The 23,640-nt window shown below is 34.3% G+C and overlaps 1 protein-coding gene across 1 annotated transcript in view; it reads right to left on the bottom strand.

Annotated features, from left to right (window-relative positions):
• Positions 1-23,400, bottom strand: part of Mvl (solute carrier family member malvolio) — a 151,851-nt gene extending 128,451 nt beyond the window's left edge. The window contains exon 1 of the mRNA XM_085811319.1: positions 23,150-23,400. Coding sequence (XP_085667445.1) covers positions 23,150-23,208 — 59 coding nt within the window. The 5' untranslated portion in view covers positions 23,209-23,400. The remainder of the gene's footprint in view (positions 1-23,149) is intronic.
• Between the last annotated feature and the right edge of the window lie 240 nt (positions 23,401-23,640).

The raw sequence follows: 23,640 nt of genomic DNA, 5'->3' as shown, positions 1-23,640 counted from the left end.
TTTGTGAAGAATCATAGACAGAATCAAGCAGTTGTTGCACGATTTACGATTGGGTGATAGGAGGCCTTCTCAATTGCTGTCTAAAATGTCAGACTTAGCCACCGGTAACCTAACGGATAACATTCTTAAAACATTATGGATACATAGACTCCCATCTAACATGCAAACCATTTTAGCGGCCAGTAGAGAGCCACTTAAAAATCTTCCCGAAATCGCTGATGAAATTCACAAGTTGGCCATTCCAGCGCAAATACCCGCAGTGCAGGCTCCTGGTCCAGGTACTGTGGCGTTACAGGCTCAAATTGATGATTTGTCCAAACAGGTTGCTCAGTTAGTAGCCATCCAAGCTGAACCTTTTCAGCGCAACCGCTCCACATCCCGTGGTCGAAATACACGTCGTAGCCCACTGAGGAAACGTTATGAAAGCCGAGTATTCGTAACACGGCTATTTGTTTTTACCACCACAAATTTGGAAACAAGGCAAACAAATGCCACCCACTGTGTAGTTATAACGACCAGGGAAACGAGAAGGGCCGTTGCTCGAAGTTGTGAACGACAGCGGCCAGAATTTTGCACGCCTTTTCGTCATCGAAAAGAATTCGGGCTTAAGGTTTCTTGTAGACACCGAGACTGATGTTTCTGTCGTTCCACCACATTTTCACGAACAAAAGAACCTTACCAAGCTATAACTTTATGTAGAAAATGGAACTCCTATTCAAATTTTTGGTGAACGCCTGATATCTGTTGATTTAGGATTGCGTCGCAACACCCAATGGCCATTCATTTCAAGTCCTATTAGTGGCGCTGACGTTTTTCAAAAATTTTCTTTGCTTGTCGATCTTAAGAATCGCCGTTTGATATTCCACAACCAACTTAACTTATCCGGGAGTAATTCACAATAGTCAAGATTTGAGCATTAAATTGATTTCGGGTAACTCCCCATGGCGTCAACTTCTCAGAGAATTCTCTACAAACACGCGCCCAGTTATGGGTAGTTCCGAATCCAAACACGATGTACTACATTATATTGAAACTACCGAACCTCCAATTGCAGCTGAACCAAGACGCTTACCGCGGACAAGCTAAAAGCCGCCAAAGAGGAATTTCAATACATGATGGAACAGGGAATTTGCTGTCCTTCAGAAAGTTAATGGGCCAGTCCGCTCCATCTAGTTCGGAAACGAAATGATAACTGGCGCCCGTGTGGCCATTATCGTCGGTTAAATGCAGCTACAATTCCTGATCGTTACCCAGTCTAGCACATTCAAGACTGTATGCAAGTTTCAAACGGAAAAGCTATTTTTACAACCCTTGATCTTGAGCGGGCGTATCACCAAGTGCCCGTTAACCCAGCTGATATTCCAAAAACTGCTGCAATGCTGCTCAAACGTTTCAACGCTTCATGAATCAGGTGTTAATCTGCCTCGACTTTTGTGTACCTTATTTTGATAACGTCTTAATCACCTCCTCTTCAGAGCAAGAACACCTATCACATTTGAGAACAGTTTTTGAACGTTTTCAAAGGTACGATGTCAGTCTTAATCCTTCCAAATGCGTTTTTGGCCAACCAAGAGTATCCTTTCTTGGTCATGAAATTTCCGCTGATGGCGTTCGACCCCTTCCAGATAGAGTCACCGCTATCCACGATATACCCGAACCATCTTCAGTGAAGGACTTAAGAATCTTGCCATGCTCAATTTTTATCGACGTTTCTTACCTCATGCAGCGACCATACAAGCACCTCTAAGTTCTTTTTCGGTTGGAAGCAAGAAAAACGATAAACGTGTTATATAACCTGGACCACAGAATCTCGCGAAGCGTTCCAAAAATGCAAAAATGATTTAATTTCGGCACCAAATTTGCAGTATCCTTCCGCATCTAAACAATTATCACTCTACGTTTATAAGGTATTCCTCCCGCTTTCCTAGCGTGCCTTTGTGGTGTAGTGGTTCTGCACGCTGGGCCGGTACTCCAGAGGTCCGCGGTTCGATTCTCGGCGAAGGCCGTTGCATATTTTTCATATCTTCTGCTTCCAAAAAATAACCTAATGTCTATACACGATGATGCATCAACAACAGGTATAGGAGCAGTTTTACAACAGAAAGATCAAGAATTATGGAGACCATTTTCATATTTTTCTAAAAAACTCTTACCAGCACAAACCAGATACAGCACCCACGATCGCGAATTATTAGGAATTTATGAAGCTGTCAAATATTTTCGACATATGCTACGAGCAATATATATCAAAAGATATCCGTTATATTGAGGGTTCGCAGAATATTGTTGCAGACACCTTGTCTCGTATTGAACAACTAGCCGTTCCTTCGCCAATAAACTTTGCTGCCCTTGCGGATGAACAACACCGGGATTCAGAACTACAAACCCTCTTGAAAAGCAAATCTTCCACCAATCTCAACTTGCAGACTATGCAGCTGTCACCTGGAAAATCACTTTATTGTGATGTTCAGGATTCAAGATTTCGACTTTATGTTCCCTCCAGGTTTCGCCATTTTTAGTCAGTTACATCGTCTGTCACATCCTGGCATCAAGACTTCGAGGAAACTGATACAGCAACGTTTCGTATGGCCTAGCACGCAAAAGGACATAGCCAACCGGACACGTTTGTGCTTGGAGTGCCAAAGATCTAAAATTGTCAGACACACCACCAGCCAACTTAAAAATTTGAATTTGCTCTCATCTCGCTTCAATCACGTACACCTCGACATGGTCGGGCACTTATATTTATTAATAATAATATAATACATGAATACAATTAATTACTATGTATACATTTTTCTTACCTTGGATGAAGCAAATTTATCATTTACTTCATCAAAGTCGATCCTTTCAAATTTTTCTCTTTCCACACTTAAAAATGCTAGATGACTTAGGGGATCTTGGCCCATCGTTGATTGTAAATATGTGAAAATTTATTTTAATTTGCTGAACGAACGTTCATAGCTAGCATTTGATAACGAAATAGTAAGTAGTATTTAAAGTGCGACTCTTAGGATTGGAAAAACATTTTCTCTATAGATCTGTAGTGGGATTTTAGGTTCCGTTTCTTTTCTACTGCGGAGTAACGTCATGAAGTAACATTCACTGCTCAAAGCAATTAGGGGATATTGTGGGTTCCGTATGAAAAGCATATAATCGATAACATATTTGAACAAAAGGAAATAGAAGAGATTATAAAGGGAAATTATAACGTTTAAAAAATTGGGAATATGCAAATTTAGTCTGTGACGTCGAAAACTATGAGTTTAAGATAAGGAGTGAAAAGCGACCTGCAGCATTCCTTTTGTAGTAGGAGATTAAAAACACTTGATAAGAGTTGACTGTTTGCAGCAGTCAGTCCGATGTCTCAGCAAGATGACTTAGTAGAATCAGTAGACTAGAAGGCCATCGGTCGTTTACAGGAGAGTCAAATGCAATCCATTGTAGCGGAAGCGTTAGGATTTTCCCAAAATGTCATTTCCAGATTATGGAATCGGATTTTGGAAACTAGATATGTTTGAGAAATTCGGGAGAAGGTCGTGTTATCGTTTTAAAATAAAAAGCGAGAGATATGCGTGCATTTCGTTTAAAAAAATAAAAATATATCTCTACTTTGGAGAAATAAAATGGTCAGAAAGAACGTTTTGGTTGATGTACTGCAAACATTTTATTAAACATTTTATCATACAAATCAAGAAAATAAATAATTAATTATATTACAATAGTTATTAATTTTAAATATATTTTCCAGAAATCGAACAAAATAAAAAATGAAATTTTCCGGAAAATCTTGTTTGGAGACCATTTGGCGCCCCTCTACGAGCGGCGCCCGGGGCATCATGCACCCCTTTGCCCCCCTGTCGCTACGCCACTGAGATATGGAGAAAGTAGTAGTTCGCAAGTAAGTAAGTAAAATTCAGAAAACAGTAGCATTTAGTACCATAAAGTTTAAAGCATTTCACAACTTTTCATTTGAGATAGGATATTGGGGTTAAGTGACTTCCCCAAAACAGTATTTTAGAGCAGTCAATATGTTCCTTAGAAATCAGGACTGTCTGAAAATCTGTACATACGTAAAATCTGGACGAGAAAAAAAAACCTGGACATAACGTAGGGCTTTTCTTATAAGCCTTTTTATATTGTACGAAACATTTTTCAATAGTCCTGCGGAAAAGAGCTCAGGAAATGGACTGCATTACATGTTTTGTTTGTCGATCGCTACAAAGTGGCAAAAGCTTAAATTGAATTAAGGAAATTTATTGTTTGTCTCCATATATATAGATAGGTAAAGAAAGAGAGAGGGAGAGAGATAAACATACTACAGTATTACCCACCACATGGAAAAAATATGTTGAAATGTGATCAATTTAAACTAGTAGGTTTAACGTGCATAACTAAGACAAAAATTTTAAATGATTCTAGAACATTAGGATTATTCTTCTGGATAAAACAGCTACATGATTTGAAGTATTAATAACTCCTTACGAGTTAGAGATGATACTACAAAGTATTCTACTACATTATACTCTCATATCTCACTGTTATGTAACTGGCTGCAATATGTGGCACAGACTCAGATAATGCGTATATGTTGTCCTGACATACAAAATGAACCAAACATATAGCTTAAATGGGAGTACAGAAGCCAAGGTAGAATCATCCCAGAAAAGCCGGTCAAGCAAGTGTGATAATCGCTCGCCAATTTTACCTTTTAGGAAAAAAGCACTCTATGCAGACAGCCGGAGCAGTCACGGAACTGTGGCTTTGTAGACGGACTGCATGACCATAGACAAAATAACTTCAACTAATGCTATTGCTACTCCTTAAGAAATACTATTACCTCTTGAATTGCTGGATTCTGATATGGTTTTAGTTTTTTTATTCATAGCATTTTACAATTCACTAGTTAAGCTCAATTCAGGCTCCAGTTATGAGTTGGGAATCCAGTGAAAGAAAGGACACCGTTGAAAGCAGTCTTTAGTGGGACATGGATTTTCCATACAAGGTTATTTGTTAGAAAGACAACTGTAGGCCTAACTGCCAACCTCCAAAACGTTAAGAGACGAGCAAGGAAATCCTAACTGAGAATGAGGTTAGACAGCTCTCTCAGCTGTGCGTTATTAGAGACGTACTGAACAAAAAGGTAGACCCACTAATGACCTAATAAATTTGGATGTAGCTATCGGATAACAAAGTGCCACTTGCAATGCCGAAGCCTGTGCTCAAAGCTAATATAACGCAATTTGGAGCCAAGATGTCACATATGTAACTATAAATGTACATAATGCATTACAACCATAACTGCAGTATATAACAATAGTTAGCAATGTAGAATAAATGATGTTTAGCTGATCTCGTAGTCATCAGTTATGCTTACCTATAACATTATATTAGTTTCACTTATTTAACCAAATGTTATACGACGCAGCCGTTAAAAATTTTTTGAAGTACCACGCAGCATCGCTTGTTAATATCCTTAAAGATATTCTAAATGTTTGTACATAACGGAAGTTGTTTACAACGGAATCAAAACTTTTCGTCGTTGGTATGTGCATTGTTCATTTGAAATGTATAAAAAATATATATAGAGAGAGAGAGAGACTATTTGAAGTTTTAAATGAAATATGGATGGATTAAAGCCACTAAGCAATCTAACGAAGGTAATACAAGTGAAAACTGGAAGAAGTGGAAACAAAAATTCCAGATTTACATGTTAGCATGCAGTGGGAACACTAAATCACCTGAAACTGAAGTAGCTATTTCATTACATGTTATTGGCGAAAAAGCGCTTGAAAAGCTTAATATTTTTTAAATTTAAGTGAAGAAGATAAGAAAGATGTAGACAAAGCAATTAAAGCTTTCAAAAATTGCTGTTTACCGAAAGCAAACGAAAGTGTTGACGGGCATATATTTTCCTCTTGAATGCAACACGTAGGTGAATCGTTTGATTAATTTTAATAGAGTGAAAAAAATTGGGTAGTAACTGTGAATTTGCAGAATAAAAAGATAGTTTAATCAGAGATAGAATACTAAGTGGAATTTTAAATAGGTCTTAAAGAAGGGCTATTAAAGGAAGATCAATTAACACTGGAAAACTGGATTAAAATGTGTAAAGCTGCTGAATTAGCAGAACTTGAGATGAAAACTTTAACTGAAGAAAATAAAATAGAAGTAATGAAGCGGAATAAAATTTCATCTTAAGGAAAATACAGTCGTGTAAGCGAAAATACTCTGTAATACAAAAACAATAAAATACTCAATCATTTTCAGGCTATACAGGAAATAAGTTCAATAATCTAAAACCATGTTGAAAATGTGGAACGTTTTACATGCTATACAGTTGTGCCAGTTTATATTAAGATTTGCTTACATACTGCAAAATTTGCAGTATACTTGCTTATACTGCAAAAAGCAAAATCATTTTTCTAAAATGTGAGCTAACGAAATAGTTAATATTGCACAGAATACGAACATGAATTGCATTAAAATGATAATGAATGTATTTTAGGATCGCTAGAAGATAAAAATTTCATTTCCTAAAAACAGAGCAGAATAGCTTGAGAAATTAAAAGTAAATACATCTGAATACTTATTTGTTAAGCTGGATGCTGGTGCTCAGGGTAATGGGTTACCATTGCCTAATTTAGCTCTTTCGCATCCATAGAGGGCAAAATCTCTTTTCCCCAAACATCGAAAACGCCCGTGTCTACGAATTTCTCCTGGAATGCTTTTCCTTCCCCCATGACAAATTGAATACTACATCGCTAACAATAACCTACTTAAGTAAAGCGAGAACTTCTTTCTCTTCTTTCTTGAACGTTTTCACCCTGTGTAAAATCCCCCCTTGGGACGGTATTGCAACTTCGGGCATCAAAAGCTAAACATTGACAGTAAACAAAGGAAGAAGAATGTGCATTAAAATAACAGAACTACTTTTAGCCGCTTCAAAAAAATGATTCACATGACATTTAACAAACCTGAAAGCAATGAGCAATGCAGTAAAGTGATGGGGGAAAGCACTGGGTATGAAATTATTCAGGCGTTTGGGGCGTCCAGCCGATGTCTGAATACTCGGGTGTTTGGGGTGACTTCGATGCGAAAGAGTTAAATAATCAAATTTAAGAGATAAGTGTTTGATTGAATAAAACATTACTTTAAATAATTACAATGTTTTTTAAAATTGTTAAAGGAATCGGGAATTTAACTAGTTATATCTACCGCATTACATTAAAATCAGAAGCTGTTGATTAAAATGGAACCCTATAGGAAAATTTCGTTTAGTTTATTAAATCCATTAAAAAAGGAAATGGCAAGAACAGAAAAAAAAAAAAAAAAAGAAGAAGAAGAAGGCTATTATAAAGAAAGTTGGTAAGATTCTAACCTGTGTACTTTTAAGTTACAGTTGAAGTTGAAGAATCTTAAGAACTGGTAAGCGAATAATCGCTTGAGTTCAGAGAGATAGAAACGTAAACGTACGAAAGGTTAATTACCTTTTATTAGTCACAATAAAGTTAACAGCCGACTCCTTCTCTGAGTTACAATAAAGCCTCCACTCGGGCTTGAACGTAAGAAACTAAGAACTAAACTAATCTTAATTAAAAAGATATAGCCGAAGTTATCAAAATTCTAACAAAGTTGGCCCCTCAACTCTAAATAATGGCGAAGCTATTAAGAGCCTAAAGTACAGTCGAGCGTAATAATAGCTTAAGAGAGAGTAGTCTAAAAAGGCGGTGGCGCGCTAGTCAGAATCACTGGTTCTCTCTAAGGAAGTCAGTAGAATTCTCAGTTAAATACTTCTCCTCATTTGCATTGAAACGCGATTCTAAAAAGTTGTAAGAAGGAAGTTGTAAGCTTGAAATTAAGAAAAGATAGGACAGTAACTTTAACTCAAAATAACTGTTAGATGAATTAACATAATCCTTACAAGTTTATCAACCTACAGTATCTGTGAGTTCATTAGTTTCAGTAAGGAAAGAGGGTGTTAATTTAAGAGTATATTAAGATCCTCAGTACCTTAACCAAAACATACTGAGAAAACATTATCACATACCAGCTTTTGAAGAAATTTTATCTCTAGTGGCAAACGCTGAAATGCTTAGTATTTTAGATGCAAACAAAGCAGACCCGCAGAATGCTAAAAAGAGAGTAATGTTGATGTTGTGTGTTCGTGCTTTAAATGGGAAAAAATTTCTGTTAATTATAAACAATTTATTACTACCAAAATGTTAAAAAAAAGTTCCCAGTATGTCTCAGCTGGAACATGCAGATCGAAAATCTTTAATGATAATTTTTAGAAAAGCTAACTAAAAAGCTAAAGCAATTAAGTTTTTATTTAGCAAATGTTCAGACGATTGATTTAATGGGAGCTCTAAATGCTTAATAAATTTTTGAAACATGTTCTTGAAATGATTAACAAAATTTTATAATGCAAGGTTTTTAAGATTTATCTTTCGTATTTTCAAATATTATTTACTTAGAGTATCTAAGAACATGAAGAATAAAACTTCTCATTGCCTAAGGTTTTTGCCTTCTTGAATTATTCAGATATTGTATTTCTTGTATTTGATAATTAAACTTTAACCGAATTTTCAAAAAATAAATTTTACTTATGTAACGTTATTAATAAACCGTTATACCACAATTTTGTTCCGTAATTTTCTTTCGCAAACTTCAAAAACTTTAAATATATAAATCCATTACGAGAGACCAATAACTTTCATCATCGATAGTCAGCTTCTCTAAGATAATCACCTAAACAGAAGATAAAAATTGTTTAGAACCGTGGACGGTTCTATCGGAAATTTTGTGATGTACTTTCTGCGATTTTTTTCAATTTGGAGGTTTAATTGGCTTCCTAATTAAATGTTGAATATAAAAATTTAATTAATAATGATACAGTTTCAAAACATTAAGTATTCGTGAGAATGAAAGATGGGAAAAGAATATCGTGTCATGAAGGACTGTTTACTACTCAGGCTCTTATACCTCTGTCTCTAGACCCAGGCCACCTGAGGTCTCAGATTTTAGATGGCCCTCCCAATTCATTCTATAATTATACATAAACCTGTTTTTTCCCTCGTAAAACAGAAAATTGAGTGTAAAATTGTTTGAAAGAATGTCGCATCCATGGCCCATGCTGTATATAACTAAGCCTCGCATGTAGTAATAAAAAAATGGTCGGGACCTATTAACCGGCATGGAATTCTTTAAATACTCTTTTCTTATTACGCAAAAATTGGTACACACGTAACAGACATGCAGGATGTACCAAAATTATAACACAAAAGCAAGCACAGAAGCTTCTCTTTGGGAAATAAACCTATATATGTTTGAAAATAAACCTTTACTAGTTAATTTAAAAGACTTAGTAGGAAAATATATAATTTTGCATAATACAAGCATTGAGCCTATTTTTTGTAATACTATTGTTTCTCGTATTTTGTCTGAGAGATGATATAGCGGCAATGAAGAAGTTTATCTGATAGGGTAGTTCTATGTTTATACTTTGTATGTTTCAGAAAGGGACAAAAAATTCCTCGCAAACATATATGCTTTTAAAAAGAGATATCATGAGCAGGTAATATTCTAGAAGCACTGCAAAATTTTTCTTTGTAAATGTACACTAATAAATATTCTTTACACTGAAAACCCGATAGCAAATTTTCAGTTGATACATTTCATTTGCAAGTTTTCAGGTGGGGCAGTCAACTGAGAATATAGCGAATATACTGAAATGGCAGCTCTTTCCGGAGGCCTTAAAATTTATTCTTAAAGACTTCCAATAAGTTACCGCAGTACATTTTCAGATATTCGTAGGACTTTATTTCGAGGGAACTTAAAGAAAAACCGAGTAACTGCAATTGATGGGAAATTGACTAGTGATAAATTTCAGTTAAATTTCAAATACTGTCATTCTTTGACATATATTCATTATCTCCTTTTACCCTTTGAGAAACATGTTCCTTTCATTTAAATAAAAATGTCCGTCTAGTCAAAAAAAGCATTCAAATAATACTAATTTTGAAATTCAATGCTACATGCACTAATCCTTTAATTCATGCTTTGGTTACACAATGCAGACTCAGAGGGCTGCATGTGGTCCTCATATTAAGAGTTTGGCATCAATATAATTTATTAAAAGGAAAAACATATGCAGGCAAATAAACTATTTGAAAAATTATCTTAAATTCTGATATGCTGCGAATTATTTTATCAGTCTGCTTGCTCTAAAGGAACTCAAATACTCATACGCTTTTCTTTTTAGAATATCAATTTTTCACATCTGCAGTTTCTCACAAAAGCGACATTAGAAAGTCAAAAACATATACAAAAGCACTGCCTAAAATTTCGAATGCTGCACATTGGCTAACAGACTGCCAGGTGAAATTTGAAGTGATAATATATTTACGAACTTACGTCAGAGGACTTTTATCAAAATGAGATATAAAAAATATATTTTTAACCTATTCAAACAGTGCAAAAGATCTAGTTCCTCTAAATGAAATGGGAAACATACGAAAGAAACGAAAAATACAGTTATTGGGTTGTCTGGGAAAGTTCGTGCCGGTTTTTGGTAGGTGGTGTAAGGACAGGTCTGAATATATCAGAACGACTGAAAAGAATATGTCATGCGTACATATTGTAATATATGGTACATCAGGCATATTTTGGAAAACAAAATTGTTTACTATACATTAAGTTTTGCCAGTTTTATATGCCTTTGAATATGGAAGAAAACAAGTGCATTTTAGGCATTTAATGCCTTTTTTTTTTTTTTTTCAATTTCAAAGCCAAAAATGCTGCACAAGCGGAAAACAAGATACGCGCTGTTTATTGCGAAAGCGCTACAGCTGAAAGAAATATACAGAAGTGATTTACTAGCGACAGAGTCGTAGCTAGGGTTTTCAGCGCCCAGGGACAACTGAAGATTTCGCGCCCCCTACTGCTTGCCAAGGATGGAAAACATTTAATTCTAAAATATTGTAACATCAGTTTGGCGCCCCTTGGATTCTGCGCCCGGGAACAGATGCCCCCTTGCCCCCCTCTAGCTACGCCCCTGGCTGGCGATTTCAACCTTAAAGATCAAGAATGCCCGGGTAAGCCCTGCGCTACAGATGAAACACCATATCAAAATCCACAATCCACGAGTATTTTGTGAAGCTTAACGCATAAACCATTTTGATGCATGGATTCCCTACAATTTAACGAAGCTGTAGTCTGACGGATCGCATTTCCATTTGCGACTCGCTCTAAAAACGCAACAAGCAGATACCCTTTTTGAAGCAAGTAGTGACGGGGAATGAAAAATGTATCATTTGTAATAATGTTCTAAATTAAATACGACGTATTAAAATAGTATTTGCACAGATATGATAGATCTACAACGCGAAACGATGACCCTTATTAAAATTCTCAAAAATAATCTAATGCCTAATCCATTTATTAACCATTGTCTTAAAAGAGCAGGCGTTGAATACTTTCTCTAAATCATTAACCTGATACGGATATGGAAAATTTTTTCCTAAACCTGAAAAGGCGGTGTAAGTTTAATGACTATCAGTTGGAGGATTTGTACATAGTGTAATTACATAATTGTATGTAACGTAAAAATTCATTGTTTTATGGCTTTTTCTTATACTGTTACTAAAAAAATGAGCCTATTTCATACTCTGAGTCTGCTAAATAACTCATTAGCAGTAAAAATTACTTTTTTCTTCTTTTCTTCCTCGCTACGCCACGGCAATTAGTCAGAAATTAATTAATTTCCATTCACAAATTAGTATAATCAAAATTTTAACAGACGCATTTTCACTCGCATAAGAACTCCACAACAACCTACCTCACACATACCACGTCCCGCCCACATACCAAAAATAGCTTCTCAAAGGTTCACCGTCTGTAATAATTCAAAGGATCCCCACTGCTGATCCCGAAATCGGATAGTATAGCCTACAACACTCCTTCTGAGTAAGAAACGGACGCGAACACTTTACCGACATTCCGTTTGAAAGAACGTAAGTTAATTAATTCATATTCTGCCCTTTTTGCATATTATGTACATTTTACATTGTACGTTTCATTGTATCTTTTATATATTTCAATTTTTCAACTTATATTTCATTAATTTTGCAAAGATAGCATAGCTTATTATGTTTCTTAGGTTTTCTCATCTTTATTACAATTAATTTGAGTTCTACTTCATAAATAAAAATTAGCTACTGTTTATTATATTTATAAAAATAGTTTTAAATTAAAATGAATGAGAGCGAGAGTATCGGGGTACACTTTACTCAAGTTTAATAAAATGAATGAGAGCGAGAGTATCGGGGAACACTTTACTCAAGTTTAATATAATTTTTACTACTTAATTTGGTTATTAACTCAAGATTTCTAAAAAATCCATTGACTTAACTGAAATGCTACATTCAAAATGAATTATTTAAGTACTCTATTTAATTTCTCGAGTTTTCTAAAATACAAACGAAACTACAATTTTGGCCTTTACTAAATTTGCCAGTTTGGCATTATCATTCTTACTTGAGTAACAGACGAAACACCTTCGCATTTGTTAATTATATTGTTCATTGAACGGGGGTTGGTTTGCTATCCTTGAAAAGTCAAATAATTTCCGATCAATGACGATTACTTGGTTTATAATTTTTTTTTCAAAGTTTGAATTTCTTTTTTTTTTTTTTTTCATGATTTAAATTCAAGTACCTTTAAAAAAATTTCGGAATTAAATTTCTTATTTATGAGTTACTTCATTTTGATACATTCTACTAAATTTATATTAGGAGATAATATAATTAATATTTCTTTAGTAAATAAATTACTTTTATCTTACTTACAGTTACTGCGCAGTTACTGCGCAAGTATTAGAAAATGTTTTTTCGATTTCAATGAATTTGAGTTCATTCAATGCTTGATATATATATATATGTATATAAAATTCAAAAAACTAATTTAATTAGTTAATTTTGTACTTAGAAAGCCTAATATACGCGCTAAACCTGCTGCGTAAGGAAATGAGAATTTATTTATAAGAACAGTTTTGGGGTTATCTCCTAGCAAAATGATATTTAGGAAATTTAAGAAAGTGAATTTCATTGCTAATGTAGTAAAAAATTCAAGTATTGTTTTTATTAAAAGTAAATTTATGAAAAGCGAGCGATATGAAAAATTATTGCTATTGAATGGAAATTAATGGACTTTTCAAGAGGGTGTATTGGTGTTGGTGTATTTAATTATGGCAAAGCACACTAGGGTTATCTGCCTGAGGGGAGGGATGCCTTCGTGGAGGATTTTCTGAGGGAAACTGGCTCGTATACACATTACACATGGGGAAAACCCCGAAAACACCCATGCAGCCAGCCCGTTCGCGGGATTCGAACCTCGGACCGAACTACGAGTATTCAGCGGCTTTACCGCTCGGCCGCTTGTGATCTGACTTTTCAAGAGGAAACCAATTTCCGATCAATTAATAATAGTAAATAGAAGCGCATGTGCTTCGTCGTTTTAGTAGGCAAAAACCAGTTGTAAAACTCCAAGCCAGGAAGATATTGATCCAAAACTGTGTCAAAGTACAGGACAATTATAAATTTTAATAGGATAACAAAGTAACTATTTAGGAGTTTATCAAATTAATTCAAAGTCAACTAAATAAAATATTCAAGTAAAGATTTAGATATTCTTGTATAAAAGACTATTCCCCGACACATTTAAATTTATTTATAAGAATTTATATGATAGAGTATTAAAAACTACAGAATATAAAAATATAGGTCCAGTGCAAAGATAAGTTGTAAAATTTCTTTTGAAATATTAGACCGGAATCCAAAGAAGTAGTGCGAAACTTTTATTTTTCATATCTAGAGATTATTTTAAAAATTTTCTTAAAATACTTCAAATTGTTCCTCAAAATGTCATGTTATGTGAATGAAATTTGGGGTATTTAAACTTGGCTGTCAGAAAGCGTTAGTCTGCTTTTCCATTGCCAAGTAATGTAAGAAGTAATATAATATGAGGCAGTAGAAATTCGGGCTTAGTGCAGAGAGTGAATGCATGTTCCGATCATTCAGCACGATGTCGCGTTTTAAGCAGATGTTATTTGAGTTTCTTTCATTAGAAACAGATATTTGTGAGCGATTATCACTTTATTTGCAGAATTCTTTCCTTCTGACTCTTATCAAGATATTTCTACGGATTCAGCATTTTACAAGGCGACGTAGTCAAGTTATCCTCCCCCCCCTCGAAAACAAAAGGTAATCGGCAGTCTATGTCAAACAGAGAAAAAGACGTTCTTGTGTTTTGTTAATATTTTCAATTTCGAAGGATTTCAAACATTTCGAAGGTGACGATAATTTCTTATATGTATATATATAAAGAAGTTTTACAACGGAATAAAAAATAGCATTGCCAAACAAATACATTATTCTCAATTCCAAAAATTCGTGGGAAGCCATTTCGACTATTACCATCTTCGTACGACTTTAATCAGCCGAGATATTAATTGAAAACTCAGAAAACGCTGATTTCTGAACTCATTTTTCCGAGTGGCAACAGTCTCGTGCGTTGGAGATAAAAGAAAACTTTATTTCGAAAAGTGTTGCTTACTGCTCGCTTCGAAATCATAGAGTCTGTTTATAAAAAAAATTGTAAGTTTTACGAATTCTATATATATAAAGAAGAATGTGTGTTCGTTCGCGTTATTGATTTCTGATTAATTATGATAATTTTTTTTCCACATTTAATCGACTAAAATTGAATATAAGGGAAATATTGGATGGACCTTGAGCCTTTTTACGAACATTTGATTAGAAAGACGAAAATCGTTAAAAACTGCGTGCCATGGTTGCTGATATAATGATAGAGAAATAGCTTATTTTTCTATCGAAATTTTTTATTTGGTTCCATTTAGACTGAAAAATACTAGACTGAAAAATGTATGACTCTGAATCGTATTTATTGCATCGTTATTAGAGAAGGATTATAGCGGTATCGTTTTCTCTGATGTTAGATACATTAATCTCAATCTAACTTAACTGGCATCGGGTAATTCCGCTAGTTTCAGATAAAATTGCTTTGCAAGAAATTTTTGCGAACTTATTGAGCACTGCGAGTATGTTCGCAAATTAAACAAAATAAAGTGGGGGGGGGATGAGGCATTGAAACAATTTGGTTATTTCTTGGAACTTCTGAATCATATTACCTCTTTGCATTCGAGAGGTGCATTCTTTGCATTCGAGAGATAGTACATTTTTTTAATAAAACATGCTAAAATAGTAACTCTGCGACTGTTACAGATTAATCTTGTTAAACATTAGAATATATAACTTAAGATGTTTCCGAGTGGCTTGCGAATAGTATTAATAAACTAATAATAAAGAGAATTAGAACGGTAGAAGCGCCATGCACAAACAAATTATTACCTACAGTGAATTTACAAATTAACATGAGCTATAGAGCTATTAGGTAGAATGTGAAACAAAGGAATGCATGCACGTGAAATAATTCATGCAAAATCATTGTGAAATGCATTAATCTCCAGCAAATTTTAAAAGTGCAAAATATTTTCATTCTAAGTGAATGCTAGAAGGAAAACTGGAGCACACACACACACACACACACACACACACACACAAAAAAAAAAAAAAAAAAAAAAAAAAAAAAAAAAAGAATAATCATTATAAATGAGTGCAAATCCCTATTTAACTGTTTGATTGAAAGAAGTTAACGTAGATGATTAATTCAGACATCATGATATAAAGCAAGTTTTGTTTCAGGTGAAGAAATTTAGGATACTATTAAAATCTGTGTGTATCCGGTTTGTTTGCTGTAACATCATCTCCTCCGGAACGGCGGAAGTTGAGTTTCCAAAGAGGTACCCCTGGATTCCAGAAGTTCGTGGAAAGTCATTTCGACCATTCTCATCTTCGTACGACTTTGATCACCCGAGATATTAATCAAAAACTCTGAAAACGCTAATTTTCGCATTCATTTTCCCGAGTGGCAATGGTCGCGCGCTAGAACTAAAAATCGGTTACGTGGTCAGAGTGGACACGTGAGGGTAGCTGGGTGGGCAGAACGAACATTCTTGCATTATTGTGTTGTTTATGTTGTTTACCTAATTAGTCACATGTCACCTATTATGTAGTTTCGAGCTTTGCACCTGCTGTAGAGATAAGCTGATATTTTTAAGAGTAAATGTTTTTCACGTTTTCTCAGTGGATGTTTTATCCTTATGAAGTGTGTATGTCGTTTTATAGCCTCGAAAAAATCTGTGATGGAACTCATAGCCATTTCAACAAAATTACTCTGTACAAATAAAGGAAAAGAATGTTTAGTTGTAGAAGATTACCCATGCCGTTTACACCGAAAAAATAAATTAGAAATGAGCTGGGTATGTAACACAGTTCATTGTAAAGGAAATGTAAAGACAAATTCTCAGTACGAAGTACTGAAGAAAACTGAACATTCCTGCGTGCCCAACATTGCTGAGATGGAAGTTAAAAGGAAGTTAGAGACTTGCAGAAAAAGAGTCCGAGAAGAAACGTCAGCTCCCGTTCCCCAGATATTTATTAAGAACTTTCAGAATTATATCAGAAAGATTATGATTTCGTCACTAAAATACCGACATACTCCAGTGCCTTGTAATTCGATAATCGAGTGCAAAACAGAAAACTTCGTTTAAAAAAAAAAAAAAAATATCCCACTTGAAAGAGATTTGCCACTTAAGACACTGTTTTAATTGTGATTGTGATTTTTAAAAGTATTTATATACTTATTTATCTGCACCCTTTATCTGTTCTAAGATGGGGGGAAAATGTGTCCGCTCTAACGACGATGAGTTTCGAAGTGTCTGTTTTAATCGTATTAATTTTTATTGATCTATAATTAAGTCATTGCAACACGTTCACATAGCACATTGTTTATTCCACACTAACATTCACTGACTATTACTTCACTTCAGTTTGACCAGCAACTAGTGTGTTGCCACATATATGTAACATCTCCCCTCTTTTGGGAAACTCATAGGAATCAATGCATTACATAATTATCATATTTGGATGGTCGATATACATTACGACCACTTCTTGTTTTATATACACAATCAGGATTAATATTATTGCTATTATTTTGATGGTGAGGATCATTATGTATTTTTGGATGTTCACTACTTATATTTTCCTCATTTTCATTACATAGATCATAATAGTCTAATGTCACTAAATTCTAATTTTTAGTTTTTCTTAAATGGAATGTGTTCCGTCTAATTACCCTATTATCTTTTGTTCTAATCCAATATGATCTCGGAGTTGAATGCTTTTTTAAAACTATAGCAGGCTCCCATTTATTTTCCCATCTCAACATTACCTTTTCCCCAGGAATAAATTCAGGTCTTTCCCTTGCATGCTTATCATAATAGATTTTAGCCTGTTTCTGCTTACTCCTCACCTTTTCTCTATATTGATCTTTTACAGTTGGTTTCAATTCTGTTTGCGTAATTGGTAATCGTGTTCTTAAATTCCTACTTAATAGCATTTGACTTAATGATAAATTTATACCTGAAATTGGAGTATTTCTATATTCCAGTAAAGCCTCATTTAATTTCTCTAATCCTGTTCTAAATAAACTCTTGGCTATACCTACCAACCTTTCTGCAAATCCATTGGATTTAGGATATCGAGGACTGCTAGTGATTATTTCAAATCCCCAATCCCTTGCAAAACTCTTCATTTTCCAACTATTAAATGGTACGTTATCACAAATTAAAGTTTTGGGTATTCCATGTGTTGCAAATATCGATTTCAATTTACTAGTAACTTCCACTACACTTTTATTTTTTAGAGGAATTATGTCTACCCATTTAGTTAAGTAACAGCCTATTACTAGATAACTTTTCCCTGCATACTCACAGATATCAGCACCAACCTTTTCATAAGGTTTATATTTATTTTAACTAACATTTATTTTAAGTTTAAACTACCTTTCCTGTCAAGCCTTACTTTCCCCTGGAACTGCCAATGCCAGAGTATGTAAATTTTAGTAGAACGCGCAAGGATTCAAATTATCAGCGGAAGTATTCTGAGTTAAATAGAAAGGAAACGAGTTCGAGGTGTGCTGTTCTTACTTCACGAGCGCGGAGGTAGTTGGCCAGAAATTGAAGAACCCCGCGTTTCGGCCTGTGTGCTTGCCTGGAAGTATTGCTAATCGTTCAACGTGATCTTCAAGTTTGCTGAAATTAGCAGCGGTATTGTAAAACGCGGTGAGGTTAGTTACTTTTAGAGAGCCTCGTAGTTAGAGTCTTGTCTTTAGTTTCTTTTCAGGTTATTATTTTTATTTGACCGCCGAGTTGGCGCAGTTTGTGAGCGTCAAGAGCACGCACTTGTAATTTATTACGTTGAATAAAAAGGGACTTAAACCCTTAACAAGACTCTGTCTTTTATCCAGTTTCCGCAGTCACCTCTTGGTTGCGTGCAAGTTGGAGGCGCGCAACGCTATAAGGTAAACTGGGAATTTCATGAGAAACAAGAGGTTCTTTTACTGTTTGAGGCCTGAACCTATCACAAATTAGGCATTTAGAAATCATATTCTCAATGTCACTGTTGATTTCTGGCCAAAATAGTACTTGTCGAGCCCTAGCTTTTGATTTTTCAATCCCACAGTGAGCTTCATGCAATAATGTTAACATATACTTTGTTAATGCAACAGGTACTACAATTCGATTATTAAAAAAAACTAAATCTTGTTCAACACTCAACTCATTTTTAAATTTAAAATAAGATCTTGCTTCTTTAAGAACTTTATCAACACTCAAAGGCCATCCATTTTGCCAATATTCTTTCACTAGCATTAACCCTTCATCTTCTAATGTAGCTTTCTGAAATTCCCTTTTCTTACTCTCAGACATTTGCAGTTGTTTTGTTAGTGTATGAACAATCTTTGTCATATCCATGTTTTCATTCGTGTCTGTATATTTAAAGGAAAGTGACAGTAAATCTGCAATATACATATATTTCCCAGGCAAATATTTAAGTTTTAAGTTATATTTTAAGAGCTTAATTTTTATCCTCTGCAATCTATTTGACAACACGTTAGCAATATTTTTGTTTATAATTAAAACTAATGGTTTATGATCAGTAAGCACTTCTACCTCTCTACCATAAATGTAATAGTGAAATTTATTAGCAGCAAATAAAATACTAAGAAATTCTTTCTCAATCTGAGCATAGTTTTTTTCTGCATTATTTAAACTCCGAGACGAAAAAGCAATCGGTTGCCCATTCTGCAATAAGCAGCAGCCTAACCCATCTTTAGAACTATCTGCCTGTATAGTTATAGGTTTACTGCTATCAAATATTCCTAACACAGGTGCATTGGAAATTAATTTTTTTTAATTCCCTGAATGCTTTAGAATGTAGCTGTAACCACTGCCATTCTACTTTGTTTTTCAAAAGTTCCCTTAATATGGCTGTTTTCTCTGAAAAATGTGGTACAAATTTCCTCAAATAATTACACATTCCCAAAACACGCTGAAATTCATGCTTATTCTGAGGTTCCTGTAATTCAGTAATGGCTTTAATTCGATCAGGATCAGGTCGCATGCCTGACGCATTAAATAAATGACCTAAATATTTAACCTCACTAACCCTATATTGAAGTTTTTGCTTGTTGAATTTAATATTGAGCTTTTTAGCTCTGTTGATGACCTCTGTTAAAATTTTATCATGTTCTTGGATAGTGCTAGCAGCAATGAGGATGTCATCAAAATAGACCAATACTTCTGGTATATCACCAAAGTTTTCAAGATTGCGTTTCTGAGAAATTTCAGGTGCACAGGAAATGCCCATTGGAAGCCTTAAGAATTTATAGCATCCAAATGGTGTGCTAAAAATACAAAGATCACTACTATTTCCATCTAACGCTATTTGAAAAAACCCATCCTTTAAGTCTAAAACAGAGTAAATTGATTTATTACATAGCTTTGGTAAAATCTCCTCAATTGTTGGAATCAACACATGTTCTCTTTTTATAGCTTTGTTAAGATCTTGAGGATCAAGGCATATTCTTAAGGATCCATTAGCTTTTTTCAATTATTACTAGATTGCTAACCCAGTTCAAAGGTTGATCAACTTTTGCAATAATGCCCTGTCTCTCTAATTCGCTTAATTTTAATTCAAGTTTAGGTTTTAAACTAAGTGGTACTCTACGTGGTGGTCTCACTACAGGAGCTATCTGATCATCAACCATGATTTTAACACAATCCACTAAATTTCCCCACACCTTCAAACACTTCTGAATTATTAATAATAAATTGATCTTTAGATGGAGGTAAAACAATTGTATACTGATCTAACTTACCTTTAATTGATATTCCAACCTTATTTATAAACTGAATTAAATTAAGTTTAACACATGCATCGATTCCTAATAATGGACGTATATGCTTGCTAGAAACAATTAAAAACTCTAGAGTATGATCCATACCATCTGAGGAACATTGTAACATTAATGACCCATCAGGTTTAACCTTGGACCCCCCAAATGCTTCTAATACAACATTACACTTGTTTAAAATAAGATTAGAGTTCTTAGCACTCAGTGTTTCGTAAGTTTTCACAGGCAAAACATTCACTTCAGACCCTGTGTCCAACTTAAAAGTCACAGTTGTCCCTTCAACAATTAAAGTTTTAGTCCACTCTTTTGTAGATGATGTTGAGCACACACTTTTAGTTCTTTGAACATTTATGGAATTCACGAAGAATTCATTATCAGATTCCCTATATACATCTGCGTTATCATGCTGAGAAACATTTTGGATGTGCTTCAGTCTGCACATAGTCTAAAAGTGATTTAGTTTGCCACAATTAAAGCATTTTTTTCCATATGCCGGACACTGTCCCTTAACGTGATGTCTGTTGCATTTTTTACATAAAGATGTCTCAATATCTGAAGTGTCATCACTCCATCCTCTGTGCTTCCTCACTGCTAAGGCTGCATTGGTTCCTCCTGTCCGATGTTGCTTCACTTTTTCTCTAGTTACGCTGTCAACATTGTGTTTTCTCTTAACGTTTGAGCACGAGCTTTGCTCAATTCAGCTGCTTTCCCTAATTCAATTGCTTTTTCCAAACTCAGATTATTTTCTCGCAGCATCCTCTCCTGTAAACTGGCGTTGCCACATATATGTAACAGTGTCCGCTCTGACCACGAAATCGTTTGTGTCCGATCTCACCACGTCCGCTGCAGACACACCACCCAAAAAAATCTGTTTTATTTTGTAAAATGTTCCCACTACTCGATTACTATTAAATCACAAGCTATTATATTGCCAATTATTACTCAAATCATAGTTAATAATCATTGTTAATAAAATAATTTTAAGTTTTATAAAGTATGAAATAAAAAATAAATAAATATATGAAAATCTGAAAGCTTTGAGATTTTATATTTCGCCCAAAGGGGCTTTTGGTTTTAATGTTTTGTATGTTACCTTCATTTATTAAATACCATATTCGTCACACTTAAACCATAAAATTTAGTTCAACAGAAATATTACAAAATATTTAAAAAGAGCATATCTTAACAAAAGATGTAAGATTTGCATTCACATTATCTTAACGCACTAGTTTTCTTATTTAGAATTTCAGTAAGAGCTGTAAATCAGTTACCTGAACGTATGATCAGATGATACTTTTAATAATGTGTAAAAGATCGAAATCTTTGCATATACCACAAATAAAGCTTTTTTTTTTATTCATGTTATTATTATTATTATTATTTTTTGCTATTGTAAATCAGAAACTATTTTATCAGCTCTAAAGAGTAATTTTAGAATTTATGAGGAATTACAAAGAATTACAGTTTAGCTTTTGTAATAACAAAAATAATCGAAAGAGATCGGATTGCATGAACATTCCGATCTCCTTCGATTATTTTTTGTAGAAATATAGCAAGTGCTTACTCGACTGATATCAGAATTAGGAGAGCAGACTTCCACGTTGATGATTTCGTGTTCGAAGGCCAAATACGAGACACGTGTATTTGTAAGATTGTATATATACATACAGTCATACATAATATCATACAGTCTTCTATAGTTTTAATCTTCGACAGCTTTCTAGATTTAGGACGCCGAAGTATCCAGTGTATCCAGTCAAACATTACAGAATGCCTAATCAGCAAGTCGTTGGTTTCATATTTAAATAAAACAAATAATCCTCTTGTTTGTTTTGCTATAAGTCTGTTGTTTTCAGATTTCATTCTATCAGAATATTGCCTGGAAAACTATGTATCAAACTACGACTGAAATTTGGCTCACAAATTCCTGCCTTCCCAAACTTCAGTTACTTCTTCACGGGTTCGTTGACCTTAAATTAGAGGCTCTGATACAAGAGTAGGTACTACAAATTTTATGCATATATTGAGACAAACAAGTTACGATACAACAAAGAAAGTAGTGGGCAAAGCTAGTGTTTACCTAAGTTTGGATTTTAATCTTACATTCCTCAATTAAATTAATAATTCATAAAAGTAACTTATTTATAAAAAAATCTATTAATCAAGCACTAGATATAGTGGAGCTTCTTGAGAAAAACCACCCAAGGTTCCAGAAAAATTTTAGTTCGGAGCGGTGTTTGTTCTAGACAGATGATGCTCAGTACCAAAGTTCTAGTAAATAAATAATAATTATTATTAAAAGTCAATGTCTTAAAATGTAGTCACCACACCACCACACATTTTATTATATATTTTTTACATACATACCCACATTATACATTTTTCAACAAGCTTGCATGATATAGACGATGTAGTTAACAATAAATTTTCAAAAATATTTTAATGCTTTTATTGCTTACAAAATGATACGTGAAAGACGCGTCATATCTTTATAGTAAGTCTTTTATAGAAGGCAACAAGGAAACTTAAGCAGTTTCCTCTTAAGCAGTTTTTATATTTACATATTAGAATAAATAGGCTGTTAGATGTTATTATTTGATACATTGCAATATATAACTGCATTAAAACTGGCGTTGCGGTATTCTAAATAATGTAATCACAAACCTGAGCACCGATATCAGTAAATGTTTTGAATTTTCAACTATAAAGTTTGTTAGAAATTACTAAACAGTTTCCAGGATCAGAAACTTACCTTTGCACAAAATCATCGTTTTCGTTGAACACTTTGTAGCGACGAGCTTTTCCAGGCATGAAGAAATTTGAAATTTGAATCAGTGAGAACAAGGGTTAATTCCATATAATTATCACCATTTTGCAGATTCACAGCATTAATTGAAAACTAAAAAAATTTGCATTTAGGAATTAATGCACAAACATTTACTCAGCAAATATTGCTCTTGTATGTCTCACATTTTCAGCCACTGACTTCTTCGGGAGTGTTGCAACCATATGTGCCCTACATATTGTCAATATTAAGTCAGGTGTTCCATTACATCTACCATTACCTTATTTATTAGTTGCCTGTTGCACTGATATCAGAAGTTGGATAAAGTCTTAGAAGGGGTGTGCAAACAAAACGGATACTCAGAAGATATTATTAAGAGATATGCTCCTTTAAGCAGCTGTCACTCTTGGAATATCTTTCCTTGGCTAAGGTGCATAGACATTGTTTTAGACTGGTAG

The sequence above is a fragment of the Stegodyphus dumicola genome, chromosome 2, assembly GCF_044657685.1.
Source record: "Stegodyphus dumicola isolate Sdum_Otavi_A_Nest chromosome 2, ASM4465768v1".
NCBI lineage: Eukaryota > Metazoa > Arthropoda > Arachnida > Araneae > Eresidae > Stegodyphus > Stegodyphus dumicola.
Note: the sequence above shows the minus strand (reverse complement) of the source record. Positions and strands in the feature narration are given on the sequence as shown.